Here is a 26,956-nt window from a genome sequence, read left to right as displayed (position 1 = left end):
GAAAACTCAAATTCTCCGAAAAAAGAGGTCGCCGGAAAAACGAGGTCACTGGAAATGACGGTTGTGTGTTAAAAATAATATTTATGTTTTACCCCCTCAACTAATTTGAATGACATTTTTAGTCCAAAACATTAACAAGGTTAGTGTTCATTTAGACGGGGAGTGATACAGGAAAATAGGGTGAAAGTTGAGAGTGGTGGGTGACAAATCAAAAGTTGAGAATGTTATCTACCAATAAGGGAAAGTTGGGAGTATTAAAAACCAATATCCCTATATAAAACGTTATATTTTGAATGTTATAAAAAACAAGGTTGAGCTAAATTAATAATAATAATAATAATAATAATAATAATAATAATAATCTATTACTGTTGCGTTTTGTGGCATGTGTAATAGTTAGACATGTAACATATATTCTAATAATTTTTATATAAGACTAGCAGGAAACCCGCGCATTGCAGCTGATACAAATGGTTTGTACATTATGCTATGCAACTCGAAATTTAATAAAATTAATATTGAAACGTTGATAAAAATAAGCACGTCACAATGTCATGTTTGATTTTTTTTAAAACGTAGTTTATTAAAAGATATACGAGGAAAACAAAATAAAATAGAAATTGAGGAATATATGGATAAATATAAGGGGGTGGAAGGGTAATTATTGTTTATTATTACATAAATTGAGTAAAGTTGAGGGGTAAAAAATGTAAGTATAATATAAACAATAAACTATATTGTGTGATGGCATTTGGCTAAATACCATATTACCCTCTTAACCAACTTAAGACATGCAATACAATGAGTAATAATAATTGTACCTATTAAAAATTATGAGGTCATGGGATTCTCTTTATATATATATAGTATAGATTACTTGTACCAAGTCAAAACAAGCATCTTGGTTTTGTAGAAAGTAGAACCATCTTTGGTTCAAATACAACAAGAGCTAGCAAGTAAAATCATTGTGATTCAACGATCAATCTTGGGTCAAAGCAAGTACAACGGGTTTGTATAAATTAAATTCCAATTAGCAAGTTGGTTGGGTAAATTTGATCAATTTTGCAACAGCAAGAACAAGTTTTTGCAAATCTGAAATAAGCAAGAATGCATGGCTGGGAAAGACGATACCAAGAAAGAAAACATTTTAAGCGGTTGAACATCAACTCGGGAACAAGGCAATGTTTTATTTCAATGTTCTAAACCAAATGGAACAAATTACACTACTTGTTCTTATATTGGTCACGGATAACTAATGTATTTTATTTTTATAGCTGCATGCATGGTCGTATCATTCATCTTTTCAAACGTTTGTTATACATATTTCTTTCTATACATGAAATACATCAGAAGAAGAATCCTGTAGATCCCGTTTTCTTCAAGTTTCCCAGTATACCCACACCATCAAAGATGATCTCACTTAAGCATTCTCATGCCAAGAGCGGTCAACGCGTCATTTGAGTCTGTTTCTTTAAAAATATGCCAAAACTACAAAGAATTCAACCGAGAGCTTGACATTCTAGTAGGTGTAAACACGGCCGTAAGACTAGCATGATCCGATAAAGAATAATCTTCTGGCCAACATCCGGTTTCGGTTTCTGTTGGGAATAATACTGCATTTTTCACATCCAATCCCATCGTGACACGCTTATTGTCGTCTTCTTGATCGTGGCTCGGGTCTTCAATTTGGTAACTCCACATTGGATTCCATATCTGTTTCTGAAATTCTTTGTAGTCAAGAACGCCATTTCCATCAATGTCTGCCTGAAACCACAGGTCATCTGTCTCATCCTCACTAAGCCCATAGGCTTGACCTATAAGGTTAAGCTGCAACATGCATTTGAACCAAAACAAAATCAAATTCATGCATTTGAATTAAATTAATTTATTCCCAAATCAAGATTCTGTACTCTACTATGCTCCTATTAGTTCTTTTGAAACATATTATTATCTTTTGGAAAATTGGTTTTAAATAATCCAAACTATGGCCTATTGGTAAATATCCATCCCAACTTTACACTTGCCTGCTGGCAGTACCAACTAATTATGCATTTGTTTTTAACGGGCCGCGACTAACGGATGTTAACTCCGTTAGTCTTTGTCTGATGTGACGATCCCAGCTGTCAAAAATCAGATTATGTGGACGTCTACGTGGCGGCTGACTGTGTATTAAGGTTTATGTATAAAATTAATATAAGTATTCTTCTCTCTCTCTCTCTCCCTCCATCATAATCGGCCACCACCAACACCACCACCCACACCATCTGTGACCGCCACCACCTCCATCACAATCGACCACCACCAAAAGGAGATCGGAAAACCACTTGAATCAACCTTACTTCTCTATTTTCCATTTTTTCCAGCAATATTGATGGTGGGGAAGACGATGTTGGTATCGTGTGTTTCCAGCAATGATTGAACATAACAACAGTGGTGAATACCTTGTTTCCGAGCACCCTAATTCAACCTTCACGGAGCCCTAATCAGATTTCAAAGACCGAAGTTCAACCTTCACGAAGCCTTAGTCGGATTTTGAAGACCCAATTCAATTTTCATAAGCCCTAATCTGATTTTGAAGCTCTAAATCATAAACACCCAAATCTCCATGTTTTGGTCACCAAACCCTAACTGGAAATGCGACATTATTAATTATTAAAATTGAAGGTGATGAAGGTGAAAGATTCTTGCTGCAGGGTTGGATTTTCCCGACGATTTCTCTACCGGAGATGGGGATTGGTGGTATACAAGTTAAGATTTTGTGGTACAACTCTTATGGTGCGGTAAGAGAGGTTGATGGTGGCAGGTGGTGCGATGGCGGTGGTCCGGTGGCAAATGGTGGTGACAGGTGGGGCGGTGATGGTGGATGAAGATGAAGAGAGATAGATAGAGAAGGGGGAGAGTAAATCTCTATATATATACATTTAGGGTGTGTTTGGGAGGTCTTTTTGTGATAAGGTAAAAAAGTATTATGGGTTTTCAATAAGGGGTTTTCAAAAAGGTGTTTGGATTAATATAAGGCAATAAGTTGTTTTTTAAAAAGTTTTTGGTTTAACTTATTGATGTAAAATGATTAAAAAGGACATTTTTTATGGCAAGGGTAGGTGGTTAAAGAGTTGGGTGGGATGAGGGTGTAATGGGAAGTTGATAAGGAGATAAGTTAGGAAATCCTAACTTATTGAAAACTTATATTTTAGCCTAGTAAATAAGGAGAAATGGAAAAGGACTTTTGCATTGCCAAACACTATTTTCACACAAAAATAACTTATTCTATCACAATAAGTTATAAGGAGAAGAAAATAAGGAATCCCAAACACACCCATATTTTAAATACACAGCCAGCCGCCACGTAGACGTCCACGTAATCTAATTTTTGACAACTGGGATCGCCACGTCAGACAAAGACTAACGGAGTTAACATCCGTTAGTCGCGGCCCGTTAAAAACAAATGCACAAGTAGTTGAGCCTGCCAGCAGGCAAGTGTAAAGTTGGGATGGATATTTACCAATAGGCCATAGTTTGGATTATTTAAAACCAATTTTCCTTATCTTTTAGATTTTGACATGATACAAATTTACAAAGCATTTTGACATGATACCTGGCGTAATGCTTCACAAAATCCGTTGTAAGTAATATGATCACCATTGCTCACTGCCTTGAAAAATGCATATGCATCTTCTTCGGTTACTGAGGCCCGACTTAGTTGATACTGAAAATACAAAAATGTTCTGCAATTTCATTATTTCAAATCAATTGGGACCTTTAATTCTAAATATGTACATAGTTTATATGCAAAGGCGAACACCCCCTATGTCCCGACTCAGTCGACACGTGCTTCTTCTGCTAGGGATGGCGATTCCAATCCCTAACACGAGACGAATAAAAATAATCTGGTTTTCGGGTTGTAATATCTAACTCCTTTAGAGAAAAGTCATACATGTTTTAAGTTTTAACACATGTTTGCAACCTATTTAAGTATTTAACCAATTTAATACAATCTGCAAACATGGATTACAAAATTGATTTCGCTCATTTTACTTGTTTAGATAAAGGGGTCGTGAAACAGATCGTGTTTGGGCTAAGTGTGTGCAGGCCAGTATAGATGTGTTTGACACGAATAAATATACAAGTCGTGTTCAAGTTCAATCCAACACGATTGCCTCTTGCTAGCATAAAAACAATAACATATTAAGGTTCAGCTTCATACCCTGAACAACCCAAAGACCGCATCACTCCAACTTGATTTTAGTAGTTTTCGATATTTATTTGGATTAAGAAACCAAATAAAATCCACACCACATATGTTTCCACGATGATTTCTATGGCTAACCCACTGCATACATACAGACAAACAAATTAGATCCATTAAAATAAAAAAAAACACGTGTTGTATAAAACAAACTGACCTTATGTGCATCTGCATCCGTATATTGATGAGCCGTATCATATGATGATTCAAATCCCTGAGATCTCAAGAACTTGTAAACATGACCTCGCTTGCTCCCGTTCCAGTCACTGTAAATATGGCCCAACATTATCAACAAAATATGCTTTAACTCGGAATATTAACAAAACAAATAATATTCATGTTTACCCGCAAAGAATAATTGGCAACGGGTCAAGATTGTTCTCTTTTTGATAGGCATCAACAGACTGCAAGATTTTGTATACCTACATAAAAAAGCAAATTTAGATGCTTCAAATGGCATCTTGAAAGGTTATCCATGAAAGCATTAAAAAAATAAACTTTTAGTAGTTTGTATTTTAGCGCAAAATTTAATAAGTTAATATTTTAATTAGCTTAATTACCTGTCTTAGTCTTTCCAAAGATAGGCTTGAATCATGTGGAAACAACAAATGAGTGTTAACTATAAGCATCTCGCGACAAACATTATTCTTGGATCGACATTGTGCAAAGGGCGCAATTACTTCAACATGCAAAAGCTGAGTAACCCGGTCTGCAAAACCATTAAACAGGAACTCTCTATGGTTGATAACACGAAAGTAGTCTTTATGGACAGCAGTTAACAAGCCATCCCCACGGTTATTGGTTCGTGGAAGCTTGAAACTAACATAACCGGCATCCCCAAGCTTCGTGGCATACATATCCACAAGCTCTTCATTATCAACCCAAAATTCCTGATACAAATTAACAAAATTTCAAACCAAATTTTTAACTTAGACACAAAGCTTAGAAGATATAGATTTTAATTAATAACCTGAAGACAGATAATCGACGACCGTTCACGCAACAACAAGTACAAAATCTTTTCGTTTCTGTTGAGCCAATGGGCCCGAACAGCGCTTTCTCTGCAAGCCCGACCCTATATTCTTTCAAAGCACGTCTCAAAACAAAACTCGACAACACAAACAAGACCGAAACATGAACATGGGTTATAGTTTTAGTTTTACCTCGTAAGTAATGCGCTTGTAAATTGGAGCAAGGATATTGAAAGTTGTACAAGAGAAAGAAGTTATGTTTGCAATGGAGGAATGATTAATATTATTATTATTATTATTACTATCAACTCTTTTGGTCATTCCTCTATTGTTCCTGCCCATGATTCCTAATACAATATTAAATAACTCATTGATGATATATATATAATATGGGAATGATAAAAGAATTGATCATATTGATATTGATGATATTATGGTTATACCTTGAATATATAGATACATGATGGAGATGAGTAAAGAATGCAGAAACAGAATCAAATTATAATGTGGGGGCATGTCCTGGGTTTATTATTATTATTAAACCATCATCGAAGCCAAAAGAAGAAGATCAACATCTGGTGACTATATAATACATTCTTTTTACGGGATGTGCGGTGCTTATGCCGTATACATCGCTATCAATCATTAAATCAATACAGATACAAATACAAATAAAATGAGTGGTTCATTCTCTAACCTAATGTTATTCGTTTTTTGAATTGAATGATTAAAGGAACAGGAATAATACCCATGACTCTACAGTTTCTTGATAATACTAATTGAGGCCAGATAAATTCCCATCAATTTCTTTTAAATAAATTCTATTATATAATTTAGTTTTCGGTTTTCCGTTTACTTGGTTCAACTATTTCAACTAGTTTAGTTTAGAATAAAAAAATTTGTTGTATAAGTCACTTTGGTTTCGTTTTTAATTTCTTAAAGTATTTTCGTTCATGACACTAACTCCGTTAGATTTTTCTATTTAATGTTTTTATAAAGTAGCTAGGCATGTAAACAAAACGAACGTTTAGTGAACCATTCATGAATCATTTGATGGGGGAGATAGTGCTACGTGAAATGTAAAAACACCCTACTTTTTGGATGTAATACACGGTGTCTAATTATTAAGATGGATAAAATTGGATGTTTATGAGAGTGGAGCTATGGCATAAGACACATCGTAGTGATCGTTGAAAGTCATGAGGTCAACGTGCCGGTATTGCGAATTAGCTTCAAGAGATAAGCAAGTATGTTTGAAGTTATTTATATTTCTAAGTTATGTTAAAGGATGTTATGGTTATACGTAATGAGAATTAAAGGGCTCAAAAGGGTTAGGTAAAGTTAGAAATATAACTATCAAGACTGTAAAAGTGTATAATACAAGGGCTATGTTTGTCATTTATGAAAAGATGGCCATATGATTATGGACCGTATTGTTTGGAATATGATCCTTATTACAAATTGTTTTCACACTTTATATAAATCAGCAAACCAACCGCTTGTTTTATTCCATGGTTTTGGCATTAGAGACCATATTGACCTTTGAAACTAATAATTTAAGATGTTTCTGTTAGTCAACATGCCCTGTTTACCTTTGTTTGATTACATAAAGAAAGAAAAATGCTTTTTAAGACATTAGTAGTCTACTTATTCTCAATAATTTGGTTCCAATATGAATACAAACTAGGTGGCAACCATCGTGTTGCGACGGCGGACATGAATTCGATTGATATAAGTTAGGTTTGTACCGGTACATATATTAAACACAAATAATAAATTAGTAAACACTCATAATAGTAGTGACTCGTATAACATACTAGCATACGTGCCCGCGCGTTGCGGCGGGATCGTATTAAGGTGTTGGTGATGACATGTTTGTTGGTATATCCGTACGACCAATTGGATTAGTCGAACCAGAGTCAAGAACCAAATAAGTATATATATTTTTATATAATTTAGTATATAAATTAATATTGATGAACCGTCAAATTGAATAATAACATAAACTTTGTTTAGAGTAAAACTAACTTAAGTATTATCCTTGACCATGAACTAACTTGATAACATTATGTACCATTGATGGACGCGTGGACGTCTTACCCAAATATTTTTAGTTACATGAATTAGTAATCAATTAACTATAACTTAACAAAATGACTAAGCATACTTAATATTTTGGTTCAATATTTTTCAACCAAATGATAAACCAAAGAAAATTGTTTTCAAAAGCTTAAAAAGCAACAGGAAACCTTGACTTTTGTCATTCTCTCTTCTTTATTTTGAGCAAGCGTGACATGAAACGGTTTATTTTCATTATGAATTTCAATGTTACTTGGTTTGATAACAACCATTTTCCTATCTATACCCGTAAATTATATATTAAGTCTAATGTATAGTCAAATTATATTAATTACTTTGCACGGTTAAAATGTATATTAACATTACACATTTTAGTTTAAAATGCCACTTAGAGTTTGAGAAGCTATTTAAGAAGTTAAATGCAACAAAGAAAGACCTTCTGCTATTTTCATTGTTGTCCGATATTACCTATTAAATTATCTCAACTCATATAAATACAAAATTTAACAAAAACTTAAAAATAATTGAGCAACAAAGCGGCAAACATTGCATGAGGCAATTGCACCAAACAAAAAAACAATTCGTTACATAATCCAGCCTGCCTTATGTGACATATTGTTGTAGAGATAATTTTCAACCGGCGTGCGAAAGGCGTCGTACACCTAATGGGTTATGCTAATTCAAGTCACATTGGGTCCGCCAATTATGTTATAAATATCAACACCCTAAACTTCAATCTATTATATGTTATTTAACTATTATCTCAGCTGAGCAGATTGAAAGATTAATGTGTGCAAAATTAAGGAAAGATCAAATCCACAGGAGGACCATCTCACTGGTTTCGTTGAAGCAAACACACAATAGACCATCCAAGTGTGCTAGTATTTCTGCACCCGTGAGGCCGTTCTGGAACGGGAATGAAACTGTTGTCTCTGGACCATAAGTGTTGTGTTTCATGTTCATCGAATAAGTTGAGTAGTTGAAATCATGTATTAAAATAGTTCTTTGCTTTGCTGCAATACCTGAACGGGAGTAGTGAGCGGCCTCAAACTCCGGTGTTGATATCATGTCACGCCATTGCCTACACACAGACCTACATTTAACAACTTCGATGGCATCCAAGCGTATTATATGTGATGTCGAGAGGTAAGCAGGCCATATTCATGGGCTGTAGTGGTGCAAGAAAGGAACATAGATGTTGGAGGAAAGTAAGGGTAATAATAACTTATATAGTGTAGGAAATATTGAAGTTCAATGCATGCATAAATAGGTGTTAATTGCTGACTTCATGGAGTGTGAGTTTCATAAATGTTGGAGGAAAGTAAGGGTAATAATAACTTATATAGTATAGGAAATGTTGAGGTTCAATGCATGCATAAATAGGTGTTAATTGGTGACTTCATGGAGTGTGAGTTTCATTTCATCAATATAAAATGATGAGTTATTTATATAATATGGCTTTAAGGGATGAACTTAAATACATAGGAAGCTGAGAATTAAAAATGGTAAGCCCTCCATTAAGAGCAAATGGGAATTAAGTGTGAATTATGCATTATCTTATTATCCATTTATTTTAAATACTAAAAATATGTCACCTTTTGTTGCATATCCTTTGTTTGATCCATATGATCATAAACCCGTGGTTGTTTGTTGTTATTTTTTACTTTTTTTTTTTGAGAAAATATTTGAAGCTAATTTTTTAGTAATAAAACCCCTAAACTCTAGACATGTAAACAAATAAAAGCTAACTTTAAAGAAAAAAAAACTAAAATCGGACTATTAAAGAGCCCAAAGTTACAAGAATAAAAAGAAAGAAACCAAACTGCAGCAACAAACACAAACTACATCAACAACTGTCTGCAACGGAAAGTTAATAAAGCTGAACCGACTCCATTTCTTCAAGTCCAAGCCGGTAATGTGCTAGTCTGATTTTAATAGCTTGAAAATTTGAAACTTGAAACTGACTTATAGATTGTTTGTTATTCTACCCATATTATTAAACTTATATTTTAAAGTGCATATAATGTATAAAAATATTATGAGGTAATATGGTTAACAACATCTAATATTGTTAGTTTTTACCCTTTTTTTGGATAAAATCTTTGAAGCCAATTTCCAGTAATAAAACCTTTAAATTCTAGATATGTAAACAAATAAAGGCCAACTTTAAAGGGGGAAAAAACCAAAATCGAACTATTAAAGAGTCCAAAGTTACAAGGAATAAAAAGAAACAAACACAAATTGCATCAACAAACACAAACTACATCAAGAACTGTCTGCGACGGAAAGTTAATAAAATTGAACCGACTCCATTTCTCCCACTCCAAGCCGGTAATGAGTAATGTGTTGGTTTGATTTTAATAGCTTGACGGAAATGAATCTAATTGTTGTTAGAATCAACTAAGCAGTGGAAACAATAATCAAATAGCACTATACAGCTTTAGTGTCATTAATCACTTTAGACTCCCTATATTCTAAAACTTCTAACAGTATTACATGCAATTAAATATGTTAATCATTAAACTATATTTGTTTAAACATTTGGGCATCTTATTATTACAACTTCAAATGATATATAGTAGGTTATGTTCAAGGATGTGGTATTTACATGCATGATGTTAGGGATGATATTTGTTAGTTTGTTATTTCAGTTTAATAATTTAGAGCAGTAGTTTTATATATTTGGATTGCTGCATGGCGTTCTTGAAGTTAATCGTTATGAATTTTGGTCTAAATTAATCAGACCGTATAATCTAGTTGTGTACAGGATGGGAAGTCTTCAAACTTTGCAGTTGGTTGGTTTAGGAATTCATCTTTCTTGCTTTTGCTATTTGATTTGTATATCACTGATTTGCTTTTAGTTTTGTTCATTTTGGGATAAACAATTTTCAGTGACGTATAATGCGTAATAACAACCTAAATTGTGTATAAAAATAACTGTAGTCATTTAATTCTTATTCTGGTATGGTTCCTTTTGATTTCCAATTTTCACGCAGCTTCTTTCTAAACTCACATCTAAATGCTGTCTTAATTATTTACACTTTTGTCGTAGATCATGCATGGACATCAAGAGTGAGAAGTTTGGTTATGAGGAGTGGGACTATGTAGGGGGTGTTGGTGAATATGAAGCTGTCATTGAATGCATGTATCAATATAGATATTAAGCTGTGAGTAAATGGAGTGTGGGTTTAATTTTTTTGAATATGTATGTAGGAATATAAATTGATGAGTTATTGTAATTAATATGTGTTTAATAGTGGTTATAATTTCTTAGAATGAGGGTAAAGGTGTGTTTACTGTAGGTTGAATGGGTGTGAAATGGATATATTCTTCATTAATTATGATTTAAGTATAGGTAATTCACATAAGGGGGGCTACCGGACTACTGGAGAAAGGATACTGAATATGAGTAAGTATCGAGAAACCAGTATTCACATGGTAGTTTTTTTGTTTCATAAGAAAGAGACATGGTAGACTTTCAAATAAAGCAAATCTACATATCTTTCTTTATATCTTTTGTAATTTACTATGGTATAAAACTGCCAACTTGCAAGTGGTGACAAATTAGGTACTACTTCACATGAGGTACAAAGTGGTTGGTGGTGGTGATTTACCCGTAAGTTGAGACGTCTCGTCGGCGGTAAGTAAGGCGGCGAAGCCATTAATGCTATGTTTATATAGCTATAAAGGAGGAAGAGGTTTGATGATTAATCAAGTGAGCAATGTAAACCATCAATCCTCGTGCAATTTATGAGTAATATATATTTAATACAACTTAAAATTTTGGAGGTTTTTAATTGTTATTGTTTAATTAGGTACTCACCAATGCATAATGTTAAGAGACCATGGGAGTAATCTAATGATCGCTCTCGTCAATATCCTCCCACCTTATTGTTGACGGTTGATAACGATGACAGGGTTGCGCACTTGCACGCCTTGAAATGTTTGGTGGTATGTATTTTCATTTTCATGTCTATATGGTTGTTGGGATAATACATAGGTAACCAACTTTGGTTAAAAAAAAACAAGCTACTATATATAAGCTAACAAAGTTAATAGAAACATAATGAAACATAGGAGTTAAAAATGTGGATAATCACTTAGTAACATATTTAAACCATAGACTTTATTAATCTCAATATTGGTAACATGCTCACTAATGTTTCTTAAAAAAAACCATTTATGGATTGTTTCATACATATTGTATTATCCATCGATTTTACAAATTTCCAACACTACCAAAAGTGTTTTTACAAATTTCCAACACTACCTAAAGTGTGCTTATAGTTTAGTCCGAACTTTACACTATCATCTTTTTCCTTAGCCCAAATCGCCTCAACTTTTCCTTATTACATCCTTCAAACCTTGAGAAATAGTGTATAGAGGGTATGATAAATGGAGAAAAGGGAGTGGAGAAAAGAGAGGTTGTTATTCATTGGTATGTGTGTATGTTTATGTAATAGAATCACAAGAATGCACTATATATAGGCTAACAAAGTTAATAGAAACATAATAACACATGGGAGTTAAGAATGTGGATAGTCACCATAATAATAATGATAACAATAATCTATAATAATAACACATGTAAACCATAACCTTTTGTTTTCTGAAGGATTGAAGAGTAATGTCTTAAAATTTGAAGCTTCATGATGTTGTACTAAGAGCTTTAGGAATTGATGGATCCATTGACAAATTACTTTTCTTGCCCTATTATGAAATGTCGGTTTTGTCCTTCGCAAACAATTATGAAAAGGCGTTTGTGCCCATCACTCTTCCTTTATATATAATATAGATATAGATTATCCATCGATTTTACAAATTTCCAACACTACCTAAAGTGTGCTTATAGTTTAGTCCGAACTTTACACTATCATCTTTTTCCTTAGCCCAAATCGCCTCAACTTTTCCTTATTACATCCTTCGAACCTTGAGAAATAGTGTATAGAGGGTATGATAAATGGAGAAAAGGGAGTGGAGAAAAGAGAGGTTGTTATTCATTGGTATGTATGTATGTTTATGTAATAGAAGCACAAGAATGCACTATATATAGGCTAACAAAGTTAATAGAAACATAATAACACATGGGAGTTAAGAATGTGGATAGTCACCATAATAATAATGATAATAATAATCTATAATAATAACACATGTAAACCATAACCTTTTGTTTTCTGAAGGATTGAAGAGTAATGTCTTAAAATTTGAAGCTTCATGATGTTGTACTAAGAGCTTTAGGAATTGATGGATCCATTGACAAATTACTTTTCTTGCCCTATTATGAAATGTCGGTTTTGTCCTTCGCAAACAATTATGAAAAGACGTTTGTGCCCATCACTCTTCCTTTATATATAATATAGATATAGATTATCCATCGATTTTACAAATTTCCAACACTACCAAAAGTGTTTTTACAAATTTCCAACACTACCAAAAGTGTGCTTATAGTTTAGTCCGAACTTTACACTTTCATCTTTTTCCTTAGCCCAAATCGCCTCAACTTTTCCTTATTACATCCTTCGAACCTTGAGAAATAGTGTATAGAGGGTATGATAAATGGAGAATAGGGAGTGGAGAAAAGAGAGGTTGTTATTAATTGGTATGTATGTATGTTTATGTAATAGAAGTACAAGAATGCACTATATATAGGCTAACAAAGTTAATAGAAACATAATAACACATGGGAGTTAAGAATGTGGATAGTCACCATAATAATAATGATAATAATAATCTATAATAATAACACATGTAAACCATAACCTTTTGTTTTCTAAAGGATTGAAGCGTAATGTCTTAAAATTTGAAGCTTCATGATGTTGTACTAAGAGCTTTAGGAATTGATGGATCCATTGACAAATTACTTTTCTTGCCCTATTATGAAATGTTGGTTTTGTCCTTCGCACACAATTATGAAAAGACGTTTGTGCCCATCACTCTTTCTTTATATATAATATAGATATAGATAATACAAAAAATAAAAATAACCATAAAAATTGTATTTAAATCAAAGTTTATTCGATCAATAAGACATGGTCGTTGTAGCGACGAGTCAATCTTAATCCAATTAGTATCGGCTATATTTGCTATGGTTTGGAACTAAACCCAAAAAAATAGTCCCGTCAAGTTAACATACTTAAAACAAAAACCCGGACGTTACGGCGGCGAGTCGACACAAATTCGATTGATATCCATTAGATTCATTTTATGCGTACGATAACCAAACCTAAATTTTTTTTGTTAGATTATCACATTATATTTAAACCAAAAAAGAAAAAAGAAATAAAATGAAACTAATAATATAACCTAATACAACACACATGGGATAACTAACAAAAACTATAGCACTACATTATTATTTCAGAACTCGTGGGTTTCCTGTAAATCACCTATTTTCCGTGTAGACTGCTCCTGCCTAATAAATACTCTCGATGTATCGACAATCTTTGAGTGTGAGTATATGTGGGGTGATGATACGTTGGGGACTGGCAAAATCGTAAATGTGAAGAATGGTGGCTAAGAAGGTAAAACTTGTAACCTAAGCCTTATAGGTTATGGGTACTTAGAATCAAAGGTTATATGTGAACTTGAGTGAGCACTAAGAGCTCAACCGTTTGAGAACCACCTTAGTATTTGTCACAGCCCTCAAACCCATACCTCGGGAGGGGAGCCGTGAACGCGAGTGGTGGTATCGGTGTTTATTATTTAGCAGCGGAAAAATTTATCAGGACCGTAGTTAGGAAAAATTATCAGAGTGTAAAACACCATGATTTTTATTTCATCTGGTTGGATAAAACCCATTTATATCCTTACAATGTTTTATAGGGATGAACCCTATTTTACAACAAAAAAACATGTTTCTTTATTCTGGTGATAAGCCACTTATTTAAGCTGGAAGGCCCGCAGACACCATTTCTTTATCTTTATCATCTCACCTGAAAAATGTTTTAAAATATTTGATCAGCGGAAATACTGGTGAATACATTCATTTATAATGGCACATATACATTTACATCATTAAGATGTTTTTACATCTGTCTGCTTACAAATTACCGAAAGGTATTTGTCACTCGCCCGTATCTATGACTGGGGTCATATTACTTATTGGCTAACACTTTTCCAATAAGTAACGTGTAATAGCCCAGTAGGCAAGCCTTATAAACAAAACCCCACAATACCAGTAGTAATCATCTCGTAAGTCTACAGAGACTTAATCACTATAATGTATTTAAAATACTTTAAAAATGTATTTGAAAACATTTAGACCATCTGTCATGAGTTTTATAGGTTTTGAAATCATCATGACAGTGTCGGAAAAACAGTTATCTCACACAAATGTGAGTGATACAAAAACTCGAATGTCTCACCTTGCAAGTTTACGGTTTATGAGCTTCCTTGTATTAATCACCTAGGTTAAATACCATGTAGTATAGCTAATTAAGTTAATATAAACCCATAATCATAATGATAATCACGAGATTAGAAACTTTACACGATGACACAATGTCTTACCTTATTTAAGTAGAGCTTTTGGATTCGTATATAAAAAACTTCTTTCGATCGGATAGGATATCGTTACGACACTCGGGTATTATACTATACTCTTAATATATATATGTGTGTGAAAATTCAGAGAGAAAGAAGAATTTTGGACGAAGAGAAAGTGTCTCAAATCCAATCTATTTATAGCTGATTTTGGACCGCATCGCATATCGCGATGGGTTCAACAAGTAGGCATCGCGTATCGTGATGGGTTGATGAGTCATCCCCATTTCTGACGCGTGTCAGGTGATGTGGCACGTCTGTGTAACTTCCACGTCGCGTATCACGACGGGTCACTTTGGGAGTTCATCGCGTATCGCGATGGACACCTAAGCTTATGGATAAGCTACATGTCGTGTATCGTGATGGGTGGATTTATAAAAATTTTAATTTTCCATAAAAATACTAAGGCAGCCCTATAGCGGCTCGCGGCGATGCGAGCGTGCGAAGTGCGCCATCAAAGCGTCACATTGCGCCCATCGCACTTCGCCCGAGCCCGTGCGCGTTCGCGTGCTTACGCACCCTCCGCTAGGACCACTTGAGAGTGACCTATCATATAAAAATATTATTATGGAAACTCATTTACTTATAAAGAGCTTCCATTTTCTTTCAAGTTTCCATGTGGGATCAAATTTCATTCCATATTTATACCCATGTGGAAATTCCATATTTTTCCATCTTTCAATGTGGGATGAACTCATCTTTTCATTTATTCAAAGTGGGGTAATTCCATTTTCTTATTTTACATTTTCCACCATATGTGTTTGGAAAATTTGGAAATGTTACAGTATTTTTGGTGGTCACGCTACGTGTTGGGCGGCAATTACACAATTTATACTAATCTAGATATACTACATTTTGTTTAATTAGGTTCTTAATACCAAGAGGCTCTTTGCTTAGAGACTTTCAGGGTGAGAAAGTCGAGTTTTTGTACAACTCACATTTGTGTGAGACAACTAGTTTTCCAATACTGTCATGATGAATTTTAAACTTATTAAACTCATGACAGATAGTCCAAATGTTTTCAAAATGATTTCAAAAGGTTTTAATCACAGTACAGTGATTAAGTCTCTGTAGACTTACGTGATAGTTACTACTGGTATTGTGGGGGGTTTTGTATACAAAGCTTGCCTAATGGCTATTACATGTTACTTATTGGACAAGTGTTAGCCAATAAGTAATATGACCATAGTCACATATACGATCGAGTACCTTTCGGTAATTTGTAAGCAGGCAAGTGTAAAAACACATTAATGTTGTAACTGTAAAAATGTGTCGTTTACAAATAATGTACTCACCAGTATTTCTTGTTGGTCAAATATTTTTAAACATGTTTCAGGTGACTTGTTAGAGACACATGAATGATGACAGTGAGCCTCCCAACTTAAATAAGTGGCTTGTCACAAAAATAAAGAAATATGTTTGTAAATTAGGATTTATCCCTATAAAATTTATGTTTGTATAAATATGAGTTTTATTCCTAGATTATAAAATAAGAATCATGATGTTTTTATACTCTGATAAATTTTTCCTAACTACGTTCTTGATTAATTTGTGCTGGCTAAATACTTTAATAATAAACACCAATACCACCGCGCGTGTTCACGGCTCCCCTCCAGATATATAGGGTCGGGGGTTGTGACATCAAGTGATGCCAGTAGCAGTGCACAAAGTACGACTATGTGAGCCTTGTGCTAGTGTAGACTATATATGCACAAACATACAGAAAGGCACAATTACGCTAGCAATCATTTACATACAGTGCATTTGTGTGTAGTGTAAAGTAGAATACATAGTGATGAGCCAAACCAAAGTTGACGTGAACCTAAACGTTACGGCGTAATCACCATGAAAATATCATTGTTACACTGTTTAGCGGCCATGTTAGACAGTCTTGGTTATACGCCAACATACTAGCCTGGACGCTTAAGTGGAGTAGGCAAGAACTTAGCGAAGGCTAATTGTGAGTTCTATATGCATGCTTTTAGATTAGAATACTTTTGTGCTTTCAAATGCTTTAAGTCAAATCGAATGCTTATGATTAAATACATGCAACTTATTACTTTAAACTCTATTCAATTTATTACTCGAAACTCGTTTATGTGTGCCAATGTGTTTTAGTGCGTTTTATGACTTTGTCCTTTTTATTTAACTTTTATGCTAGAGAATACACATAAGTAAACATTTTGAATGCAAACACGTGCTAAATGGATAAACGAAACATCTTGATGCAAGGCTATAAGCTTTTCTACTTTAGCAACTAGATTAAGTAAGTATATATTAAGTATTTTCAAAACTAAGATACATGCACTTAAATGCTTTTATGAAGCTATAAATCTCTTAATTTTTCTAATCTGTAAATATTCAAGCTACACACATAACAATATGGGCCTATACACATAAACATTCTATATAACCAAGTACACACTAAATTGTATTCGTACGTAATATAATCTAAGAAATAGGTACACTTAAACAAAAACACAAAGTATAAAGCTGTTAGTCGATTGAATGCTTAAACTACTACAAAACATATGATCAAGATTCTAGTCTAGCTAATTGATAAGCGTATCTCGATTAAACATAATTTTTTTTCAAAAAAAATCTATGGTAGATAACTAAAACTAAATTTAGTAATTTCTTACATTCTACAAATTTTAGATCGACAAAGTAATTTTTTTTTAACGCAAAATGTTACTCCCGTTACATTTCACATAAATAACTTTAGTATAAAACGGACTAGCCCGACACCGACAAAGATTATGATATTTTTCCAAAATTCTGAATTAATTAAAATAAATTTGTTACTATTTTGGTGTAGTTGAAGAAATTGTTGAATTGGTGCCCTAGAATTAGATTTATCCATTTCACACATCTCTTGTTCCTTTGTCTTTCAAAACTCATTGATATAATTAATCTCCATAATAATACCCAAATTATCATTCTGCACCTGCTCATCCTCCATTATGTATGCGGAGCAATCGGTTAACTGAATCATCGAAAAGCCTTCCACCTTTCATTCATCGATTACGTATAATGTCAATTGATTTCCCAAGGTGTCTCATTTTATATCTACTTATTATTACTTTTTAGGGTTTATTATTGTTATTATTCATCCCTTTTTCATTTGTTGACTTCCTTTGACCTTTTTACTTAATCCTATTATTCACTCACAAATTCAATTGCTTTCAACTTAGTTAGTGAGTTAGTTAGTTAGTTATAAACAAACAAACCAATTCTAGCTAGCTTTTACTGATTTATTATGTTATACATTGTTGTTGCATGAAATGATGCTTTGCCTTTGAATCATTGTTTGTTTTGCATCAACTTTATACTTCTCATGTATTAAAGTTATGCATACATACATACATACAATTATTTTGGCTCATCAACTGCATTACTCCAATACGCTTTTCAATTTCGATGCATTACCTATTTTACGTTAGGCCCTGAAACTTTAGAACATGATCGCACAAATTTATTTAGGTATTTTCAAGTTGATAAGAGGTTGCTCTGTATTTAGCTTGTTTGCATGTTAAGCTAGATCCAATGGTAAAGGTTAACGATAAGAAGAAAACACGTGAGCAGAAACAGAAAACTAGTGAAACAAGCAACATAGAGAGTGCAAGTTCAAGTTATAATGCTTTATTTGAAAGAAAAGCTAATATGAAGGGTGGTCGAATAAACAAATCCAATGATGGACAAAACATGTCTGCGGATGATTGTCAGTTAAGAAACATTGAAGGTACATTTATTGTCATGTCACACCATGTGTTTGTTTTTTCGATACTAACTTAGTTATAGTTGAACATTGAACTTAATAGATTCTTGAACATGCAGAAAAATCTTCATGTAGTTCAGATGAATATGAAAATAGTAAGGAACCAGAAATGTCTTTGCAAAGTCAGCATACAGATGGCAGTGATGAATCAGATGATGTGGAACATGAAGTGAGTATCAATTCTACTTTTTTTTTCGTTTTTTTATAAAGGATTAATTTCATTTATATCCTTACAAACTAAAAATATCATATATACCCGACTTTAGTGAATTTTTACTTAGTGACCATTCTACCCCTTTTTCATTATATCTGTTTTAACCTTATTTTTTATTTGGATTTTGATCCACATAGACGATGGGCAAGCAAACCGAAGCGTTGTCTCTCCACTTTTGTTCTTTCGACGGAAGATAATCGAACAATCGAATCTGTATGTTCAAATCAGATAATTGAACCAAGTATAGTCGCGCATGATAGTAGAACGATAAGCAATATAATATTTTGAGAAACTATTGTTTATGGGTTTAAAAAAAGGAAAATAAAAAAATTGAGGCTAATGATAAGAAATTTTAAAGTTTTTGAAAAGTAAGGGTAAAGTGGTCATTTCATAATATGTTTTTAATGAATTGGGTATGTATGATATTTTAACCACTCTGTAAGGGCATATAATATTAATTAGGGTAAAATGTCATTTTTAAAATTTGAAGTTTGTATAAAATGTTTAAACTTTGCTAAATTATTTAATGCCGACAGGTTAAAGTGTGTGATACGTGTGGAGATGCAGGACAGGAGGATTTACTTGCTACATGTTCTAGGTGTATTGATGGTGCAGAACACACGTAAGGATACATTATTATATCACTTGCCAGTGTACTGATAATAAAGATGCTATTTTTTTTGTAACCAACTGAATTTCTATTTACTTCAAATAAATGCTGCCAGTTATTGCATGGAAAAACCGGTAGATCAAGTTCCTAAAGGTGATTGGTTATGTGAAGAATGCAAGTTAGAAGATGTTAGAAACACAAACCGAGTATCTGGAAAAAGACCTGCTGAAGAATTAGTATATTCTCCATCTTTCAAAAAACAGGCTCTTGATGTTGATCGTGGAAAAGTCAAACCCATTAATCAGGTTTCTTCTGATTCTCGTTTTGGTAACGAGTTTGCCGAAGGGTCACGTTCTCCTGCTACACACCCACACTTGCAATCTTTGCGAGGTATGTTACTGATTTTAGGATGTTTTTGTTTGGAACCTTGGTTTTAAGATGCACATTCCATGATGCGTGCGATGCGGTATGATTCACACATTTCTGAGTTAAAGTGAATTTTTGCATAGGTTACGTGTACCTTATGCATAGACTATTTGTACACAGTGTTAAATGTTAATTGTATTTAGTTAGGGTTTTAGCCCATTTGGTTAGATAGAGCCCATGGGCCTTTTATGGGCTGTTAGCTAGGGTTTAGTTGTGTATATATAGATGTAGTGGCTTATGTATTAGACATACCTTAAAGTAATAAACATTACTTCACTACAAACCATTTCTTAAACAGTCTCCCAGAGCATGGTTTGGTCGATTCTCTAGTGTTATGGGACAGTTTGGGATGACGCGGAGTGCCTACGATCACTCTGTCTTCTTTAGACACCAGAAAGGGAAGAGGATTATCGTAGTTGTTTATGTGGATGACATTATAATCACAGGTGATGACGAGGCCGGGATTTCCGAACTCAAGCAGTTTCTTCAGTCTCAGTTTCAGGTAAGCGACTTAGGTCGACTGAGGTATTTCCTTGGCATAGAAGTATCCCGCTCTCCACAAGGAATACTTCTCTCCCAACGAAAGTATGTTCTTGATATGTTAACTGAATGTGGCTTACTGGGTTGTAAACCTGTTGATACCCCAATACTTCCTACAAAGAAACTCCTCCCAAAGGAAGGAGATCCAATGAAAGATCCTGAGCGATACAGACGGCTGGTTGGTAAACTTAATTATTTAACCGTCACACGACCGGATATCTCCTTTACTGTCAGTGTTCTGAGCCAATTTATGGCTACACCATACACCGGTCACTGGGATGCTGCCCTTCGTGTCTTAAGATATCTTAAGACCTCACCTGGCTTGGGCATATTATACTCTGATCAGGGTCATTGTCGTGTAGGTGCCTTCACGGAAGAAGGAGATGGTCGGATATCAGGGTTCTCAGATGCAGATTGGGCAGGTTGTCCAATTTCTTGACGATCTACCACCGGATATTGTGTGTTTGTTGGAGGAAACCTTGTATCATGGAAGAGTAAGAAGCAACACACGGTTTCCCGGTCGAGTGCCGAATCAGAATATAGAGCCATGGCAGATGTAACATCAGAGATGACATGGGTTCGTCGTCTTCTCAGAGAGCTCGGGGTTGTTTCTAATGACTTGATGAGGCTATACTGTGATAATCAGTCAGCTATTCACATAGCCAAGAATCAAGTATTTCATGAGAGGACAAAACACATTGAGGTCGACTGCCACCTTATCAGAGATCGGGTAGTAGGCACACAAATTGATCCTCCTTCCATTCAACCAGTTCATGTGAAGACAAATTTCCAGCTAGCAGACATTCTAACTAAACCGTTCCGGAAAGCTCAGATAGATTTTATTTGTAACAAGTTGGGCATGATTAACATCTATGCTCCAACTTGAGGAGGAGTGTTAATTGTATTTAGTTAGGGTTTTAGCCCATTTGGTTAGATAGAGCCTATGGGCCTTTTATGGGCTGTTAGCTAGGGTTTAGTTGTGTATATATAGATGTACTGGCTTATGTATTAGACACACCTTAAAGTAATAAACACTACTTCACTACAAACCATTTCTTTACATTAAAGACCTATTTTGGTGGTACTACAGCTTTATTTTTTTCTTATTTTTTTTTAATTTATTCATTTTAATCTCTTATTTGCTTGTTTTTAATTGTTAAGAAAGTTAAAATATTATCTGTATATAATTTTTTAATATTCTTTTAATTACAAACTCATTGCATACGTGATGCATGCCCATCACTCATTAGCTTTTTTGATCAAAGCGCATCACACATTTTTAAACTAAGATTGGAATAAATGAGACGAGGGTTTAATACAGTTATTGTATTTTTATGCTCTTATTAGTTATCATACAAGCTAAACATAATAAAGCTCATTAAAATCTCGAATGCAAATATATAATTTTTAGTTTATTTTGGAAAGCAAAGAAGTAACAAAGATCTAAAATGCATGTGATTTTCTTTTAATAATTTCAGGTGCATTCTCAAAGTCAAGTTCATTCTGTTTCTCCAATGCTCGGTCGAAAACTAAATTAGTAGATGAAATTGTTCTTCAAAGGCAGAAATCAACAAAAGAACATAATTCTCATGATACTACAACAGTCAAAGAGATTTCAAAACTTAAGTCATTTAGATCTACAAAGTCGGGGCCATTTGGGCCAAGTGGTTCTAAAATTAAAATGTTATCTCCAAAGTCGCCTCATCTTCAGGATCTTAAAAGTCCCAAAAGCAACAAAGAAAGGACCTTTGAAAAGACTAATTCAGTTAAAGTATTATCGTCTCGTGGTGAAACTAATTCAGTTTCTTCTGGTTCTAATGCTGACGTAAAACCGGTAAAGGGTGATAGTAAAATTATTTCAGGATTAAAGTCAACCAATCGTTTGGTTAATATAAGTGCAGAAGCCCCTGTTTCTTTAGGTATAATCTTCAGATATCTGTTTATTGGGATTTGAATTACTTTTTTTTGGTCCTAACCGAACTGAACCGATCTGAATTTGAAACGTGTCTAATAAAATCGAATTCAACCAATTAAACTGATTTATTTGGTTTGGTTATCCGATTAAACCAGTTATTATTTGGTTTATTCGATTAAATTTGGTCCGCTTATCCGAATAAGCAAGATTTGTGGAACTGATAACCAAATTTACATTTGGATACGGTTAGAAATCGAACCAAAAACTGAATTCACAATTTGGTTAGGTTATTTCCGGTAATGGATACAGTTCGATTTTGGGCTCGGTTAGGTTTTGGTTAATCCAGTTTAGCCATTTGGGCTTGAAATTGTTGGGCTGATAAAAACTTAGCCCAAAATAATGAATTTGGGCTTCTATCTTTTTGTCAATTTAGAATTAAGTATTTTGCATTTAGGCTAAAATATTTGGATTACACTATTTATTAAGTTTTAATAAACTACTTAAATTTCAAAAAATAAAAAATAAAAATTTACTAATTTCGTTTGGTTCGGTTTCTATTTAAATTACATAAAAAGTCAAAACCGAGCCAAAAATTTTCGTTTTTTTGTTTGGCCAAAAATTTGGTCTCTCTTAAAGCTACCTCTTTATTCTTTGGGATAGAGGTACGATTTGCCTACATCCCACCCTCCCCAGACCTTGAGCTATTAGCGGGATTTTTATTGTGTGTGGTTGTTGTTGCACACCCCTTATAAATTAATATTCATAATGTTATGTAACCGAATCTGGACCTGATACTAAAGAGCCGAGCGTCAACCAGTTATAAATTTTGGGTCTAGTAAGGGCCAAAATATTATATTAGAGTTCCAAGTTTGATAAGACACAATTACCCTCACATGAATGACACATGTGACATGACATCACTTTTTCGTTAAAAACCGTCTGGGATTAATAGTTGGGACTAAACGTGCATCCCTCTCACAAATGTTTGGCCAAGTTTGTGACTTCTAATTTATGGCGACCAAACTTACAATATGGTCAGATCACAAGGACCGTTTGTGCAAGTTTGTTCAATCTTTATTTTGCGACATTTTCACGTATTTTGTTGATCTTCTGTTTCAGGTCAATTAAACGAGCAGCTGCCATCATCCCCAACTAGGGTGTCTTCTAGTGTCAATTCTGTTGACCAAAAGTCAGCTGACATTTCATCAAAAGTGCCAATATCTAAAGAATCAACAAATCTTGATGATGGAATCACAACGGGTAACAATGTACCGGGTTTGAAAACTTCAAAAGATGTGAAAAACAGAGATAACAAGTTAAAAGATGCAATTGAAGCAGCTTTACTCAAAAAGCCTGGAATTTATAGGAAAAATAAAGTTCGTGACCAATCTGCTGCTGATGAATCGACCATGAATAATGAGCAGCTGCCATCTTCCCCAACTAGGGTTTCTTCTAGTGTCAATTTTGTTGACCAAAAGTCAGTTGACATTTCATCAAAAGTGTCAATATCTAAAGAATCAACAAATCTTGCTGATGGAGTCACAACGGGTAACAATGTACCGGGTTTGAAAACTTCAAAAGATGTGAAAGACGGAGATAACAAGTTAAAAGATGCAATTGAAGCAGCTTTACTTAAAAAGCCCGGAATTTATAGGAAAAATAAAGTTCCTGACCAACCTGTTACTGATGAATCAACCATCAATAATAATAATAATAATGAACCACATCTAAGAAACACAGGGACTTTGACTTCTGCTGACGCGCCCTCAAGTGATTGGCGTCCTAAACAGTCAAACGGTAACAGTTTTGAGCAATCCATAATCCTCCCTTCTGAAGTGAAGCCTTTGACAGCTGGACATGATGATGTGGAGTTATCTTCTTATTTAAAGCATACGCCTATTCCGGATCATGATTGTATCTGGCAGTATGGTTTCTTCTCCTCAATTCTTTTAAAGTTTTTCTTTTTTGAATTTTTTTTGTGCTTATGATTTCGACTTGTTGTATAATGTAGAGGAAGTTTTGAGATTAACAGAAGCGGTAAGACAGCTGAATTTTGGGACGGGTTACAAGCCCATTTATCAAGTTGTGCATCCCCTAGAGTCTATGAGACTGTGAACAAACTTCCTCATAAAATTCTGTTAAACGGGGTGTCACGAGTGAGTGCCTGGCCCACACAATTTGAGAATAATGGTGTAAAAGAGAACAATATTGGAATCTATTTTTTTGCTAAAGACATTGATAGGTAACAAACTATATTCTCTTATATTATCATATTTTAATCTATCAATTTAGTTATGAACGGGTAGATCCAGATTTTGCGTCATCTTTAACGAGTAAAAAAATAGCTTAAATGTAAACGGGCTGCAAATTATGGATTATTTTAAAAACGGAACACGCCAATTTTACCCATAATGCATTTATGATATCACTGAATTCCATTAGCCGTAACTTGTTCATTGTAAACAGTGGACGCTAATTTTGGGTTAAACTAAGATTATTTATAGAAGGAATTTTTTATACAAAAAGCGTTTCGAGGTCCATTTTGACTTTTGGCTCATCATTTTTTAAATGTTTATACTTTTTACACAGCTATGAGAAAAGCTATCAAGTTTTATTGGAAGATATGATGAGGAGTGATTTGGCTCTTATTGGAAGTATTAATGGGGTTGAACTTTTGATATTCCCGTCTAATCGGCTTCCTGAAAAATCTGACCGTAAGAAGAAACTATACCTCTTTATGATTAACACATATACATATGCATGTGTCTCACATTTCTTATTCTTTATTTATAGGTTGGAATATGTTGTTCTTTCTATGGGGTGTGTTTAGAGGAAAGAAAAAGAATTCCTCGCACCAAATTCCTAATGATCTGGAAAAAAAATGTTTCGTTTCCTCCATCTCAACTGATAAAATATCATTGGCGGAGAATGGGGGTTCATTTGGAGCTGTTGAAAAGGTAATTATTCTTTTTGTGAACATGTGAATAAAGTATTTAATTTGAATACAACAAAACTAGCATTGAGGTCAAGTCGACTAAAGTGTATTTTTAATTCATGCTAAAATAAACGCGAACACAAGCGTACCATTTTTAATACGTGCGTAATACCTTTAAAATCGTATTTTACACTTCTTGCTTGTATAAAAAGTTGAATCTTTTTGGAGGGTGATTCAGGCCACCCGACCTGACCCTACAAGATACTGACCCGTTGGACTCGCCTATGTTGCCTATTATAATTTTATATAATTTTTTGGACGGGTCAAATGGGTGAATTAAAAATAGCATAAAGTCATTTAACTTTCGTTAGATGATCAGTCATTTGACTTAGATGGAACAATTATGCAAATTGGTTATTATTTAGTGAAATTTTTTTTCCATTCACCATTACCAATTTACCTCCTATTTTAGTTTTCTATTTATTATTATTATTATTATTATTATTATTATTATTATTATTATTATTATTATTATTATTATTTTTAAGTTATACATGGTTGCAACATTTAGGGAGTGATACCTAGAATCTAATGTTATGTTATTGATATTGCTGTTTTTATGTGTTAAAATATGGGTTAATGATTATTGATTAATCACCCTTGTTTTGACATCATAAGGTTTGTTCACTTATAGCAGGAAAACATGTTTTTAAGGTGACTTCTATTTTTAAGATCTAACTTAATAAAGGAAACTTTTTTTTCTTTCTTTACAGGATAAACATGTTGACTTGGAGTCAAAGGTCAACCCAAATTTGCAAAACTCTTCACATGAAAAGGGAGTTGATAGCATATCAAGACCAGTGGATAATGTTAATGTAGTTCCAGTTAACATCAAAGAGATAATCCCAGAAAGTGAGCCCATAAAGCGTCCATTTATTGACCTTGACGTTAATGCTACAAGTCAAACCGACACTTGGCATGATGCAAGTGGTCAACAAGAGTGTAACTTTAGCAAGAAGAAAAAGAGTGATAATGGTGAAAGACCTAACAAAAAACTGGTGTTTCCTTTGGACTTAAACGAGGATATCTCGTGTGCGGTTGGAGAAATGGATAGTTAGTAATGACAAAAAAGGACGTGGTTGGTGACGTGGCATCTACTTTATCGCTTTCTCGTGCGTTTTCACCTACAGCCAAGGACAATGAGGAGGATCATAGGCGGAAGGGTGAGATGCATGTTTTTAGAGACATGATAGACGAGCAGTGAGGACATATAGATGATACATGGGTTTGTGAATAATGGTTTCATGCCAGCCCCTTTGCAAGTTTTTGTGATTTGTGTTACTCATGAAAAAAAAGGTTGGAACTTGTTGGGGAGGGGTGTTTCGGGTTACTTATTTGAATAGATTAACAAGCAACACGAAACACCCTAACAGTTTTACTTCGTAATTCTGAATGCCCCTTAAGTGATGATTAGCAAGTCAGATCGCGTTTTTAATGCCAGCCCTATTTTATAGCCGATAATAACGTCTAAAATATGTACATATGGTCATATCCTACATAAGAAGGCTGGTTTTTTTATATAATAAAGCTCATAAATTTATTTCTCTTCTCCATCTCTATTAAAAATAAAAACTCTTTCTTGCTTCACAAACATGGACAAAATATAGGAAATGTATAGTTAGTTTTTAAATATTTTTCTA

At 34.0% G+C, this 26,956-nt stretch overlaps 3 protein-coding genes across 4 annotated transcripts in view; 1 reads left to right on the top strand and 2 right to left on the bottom strand.

Annotated features, from left to right (window-relative positions):
* Positions 1 to 26,956, bottom strand: part of LOC143553199 (GPCR-type G protein 1-like) — a 111,398-nt gene that overhangs the window by 46,986 nt on the left and 37,456 nt on the right. The gene's annotated exons all lie outside the window — the stretch shown is intronic.
* On the bottom strand, positions 1,370 to 5,946 carry LOC143553180 (putative calcium-binding protein At1g02270). 2 transcript variants are annotated; one of them, XM_077043218.1, is made up of 9 exons: positions 5,661 to 5,946; positions 5,410 to 5,564; positions 5,217 to 5,321; positions 4,807 to 5,136; positions 4,592 to 4,668; positions 4,404 to 4,512; positions 4,205 to 4,330; positions 3,596 to 3,706; positions 1,370 to 1,827 (listed from the first exon to the last, which is right to left on the bottom strand). In XM_077043218.1, the coding sequence occupies exons 1-9, from the start codon at positions 5,731 to 5,733 to the stop codon at positions 1,489 to 1,491; spliced, it is 1,425 nt and encodes a 474-aa protein (XP_076899333.1). In that variant the 5' UTR covers positions 5,734 to 5,946; the 3' UTR covers positions 1,370 to 1,488. The 2 variants fall into 2 exon arrangements, with proteins under 2 accessions (XP_076899333.1, XP_076899334.1); XM_077043219.1 differs by lacking the exon at positions 5,661 to 5,946 and having other exon boundaries at positions 5,217 to 5,328.
* On the top strand, positions 17,721 to 26,736 carry LOC143553196 (protein PARALOG OF AIPP2-like). Its single transcript, XM_077043235.1, has 11 exons — positions 17,721 to 17,891; positions 18,322 to 18,580; positions 18,676 to 18,785; positions 19,367 to 19,452; positions 19,556 to 19,830; positions 21,885 to 22,325; positions 23,441 to 24,245; positions 24,333 to 24,563; positions 24,911 to 25,035; positions 25,115 to 25,278; positions 26,030 to 26,736. The coding sequence occupies exons 2-11, from the start codon at positions 18,385 to 18,387 to the stop codon at positions 26,372 to 26,374; spliced, it is 2,778 nt and encodes a 925-aa protein (XP_076899350.1). The 5' UTR covers positions 17,721 to 17,891; positions 18,322 to 18,384; the 3' UTR covers positions 26,375 to 26,736.

Source organism: Bidens hawaiensis, unplaced genomic scaffold, assembly GCF_021521415.1.
Source record: "Bidens hawaiensis isolate Kalapana, Puna unplaced genomic scaffold, B.hawaiensis_p1.1 tig00017157_1, whole genome shotgun sequence".
NCBI classification, from domain to species: domain Eukaryota; kingdom Viridiplantae; phylum Streptophyta; class Magnoliopsida; order Asterales; family Asteraceae; genus Bidens; species Bidens hawaiensis.
Note: the sequence above shows the minus strand (reverse complement) of the source record. Positions and strands in the feature narration are given on the sequence as shown.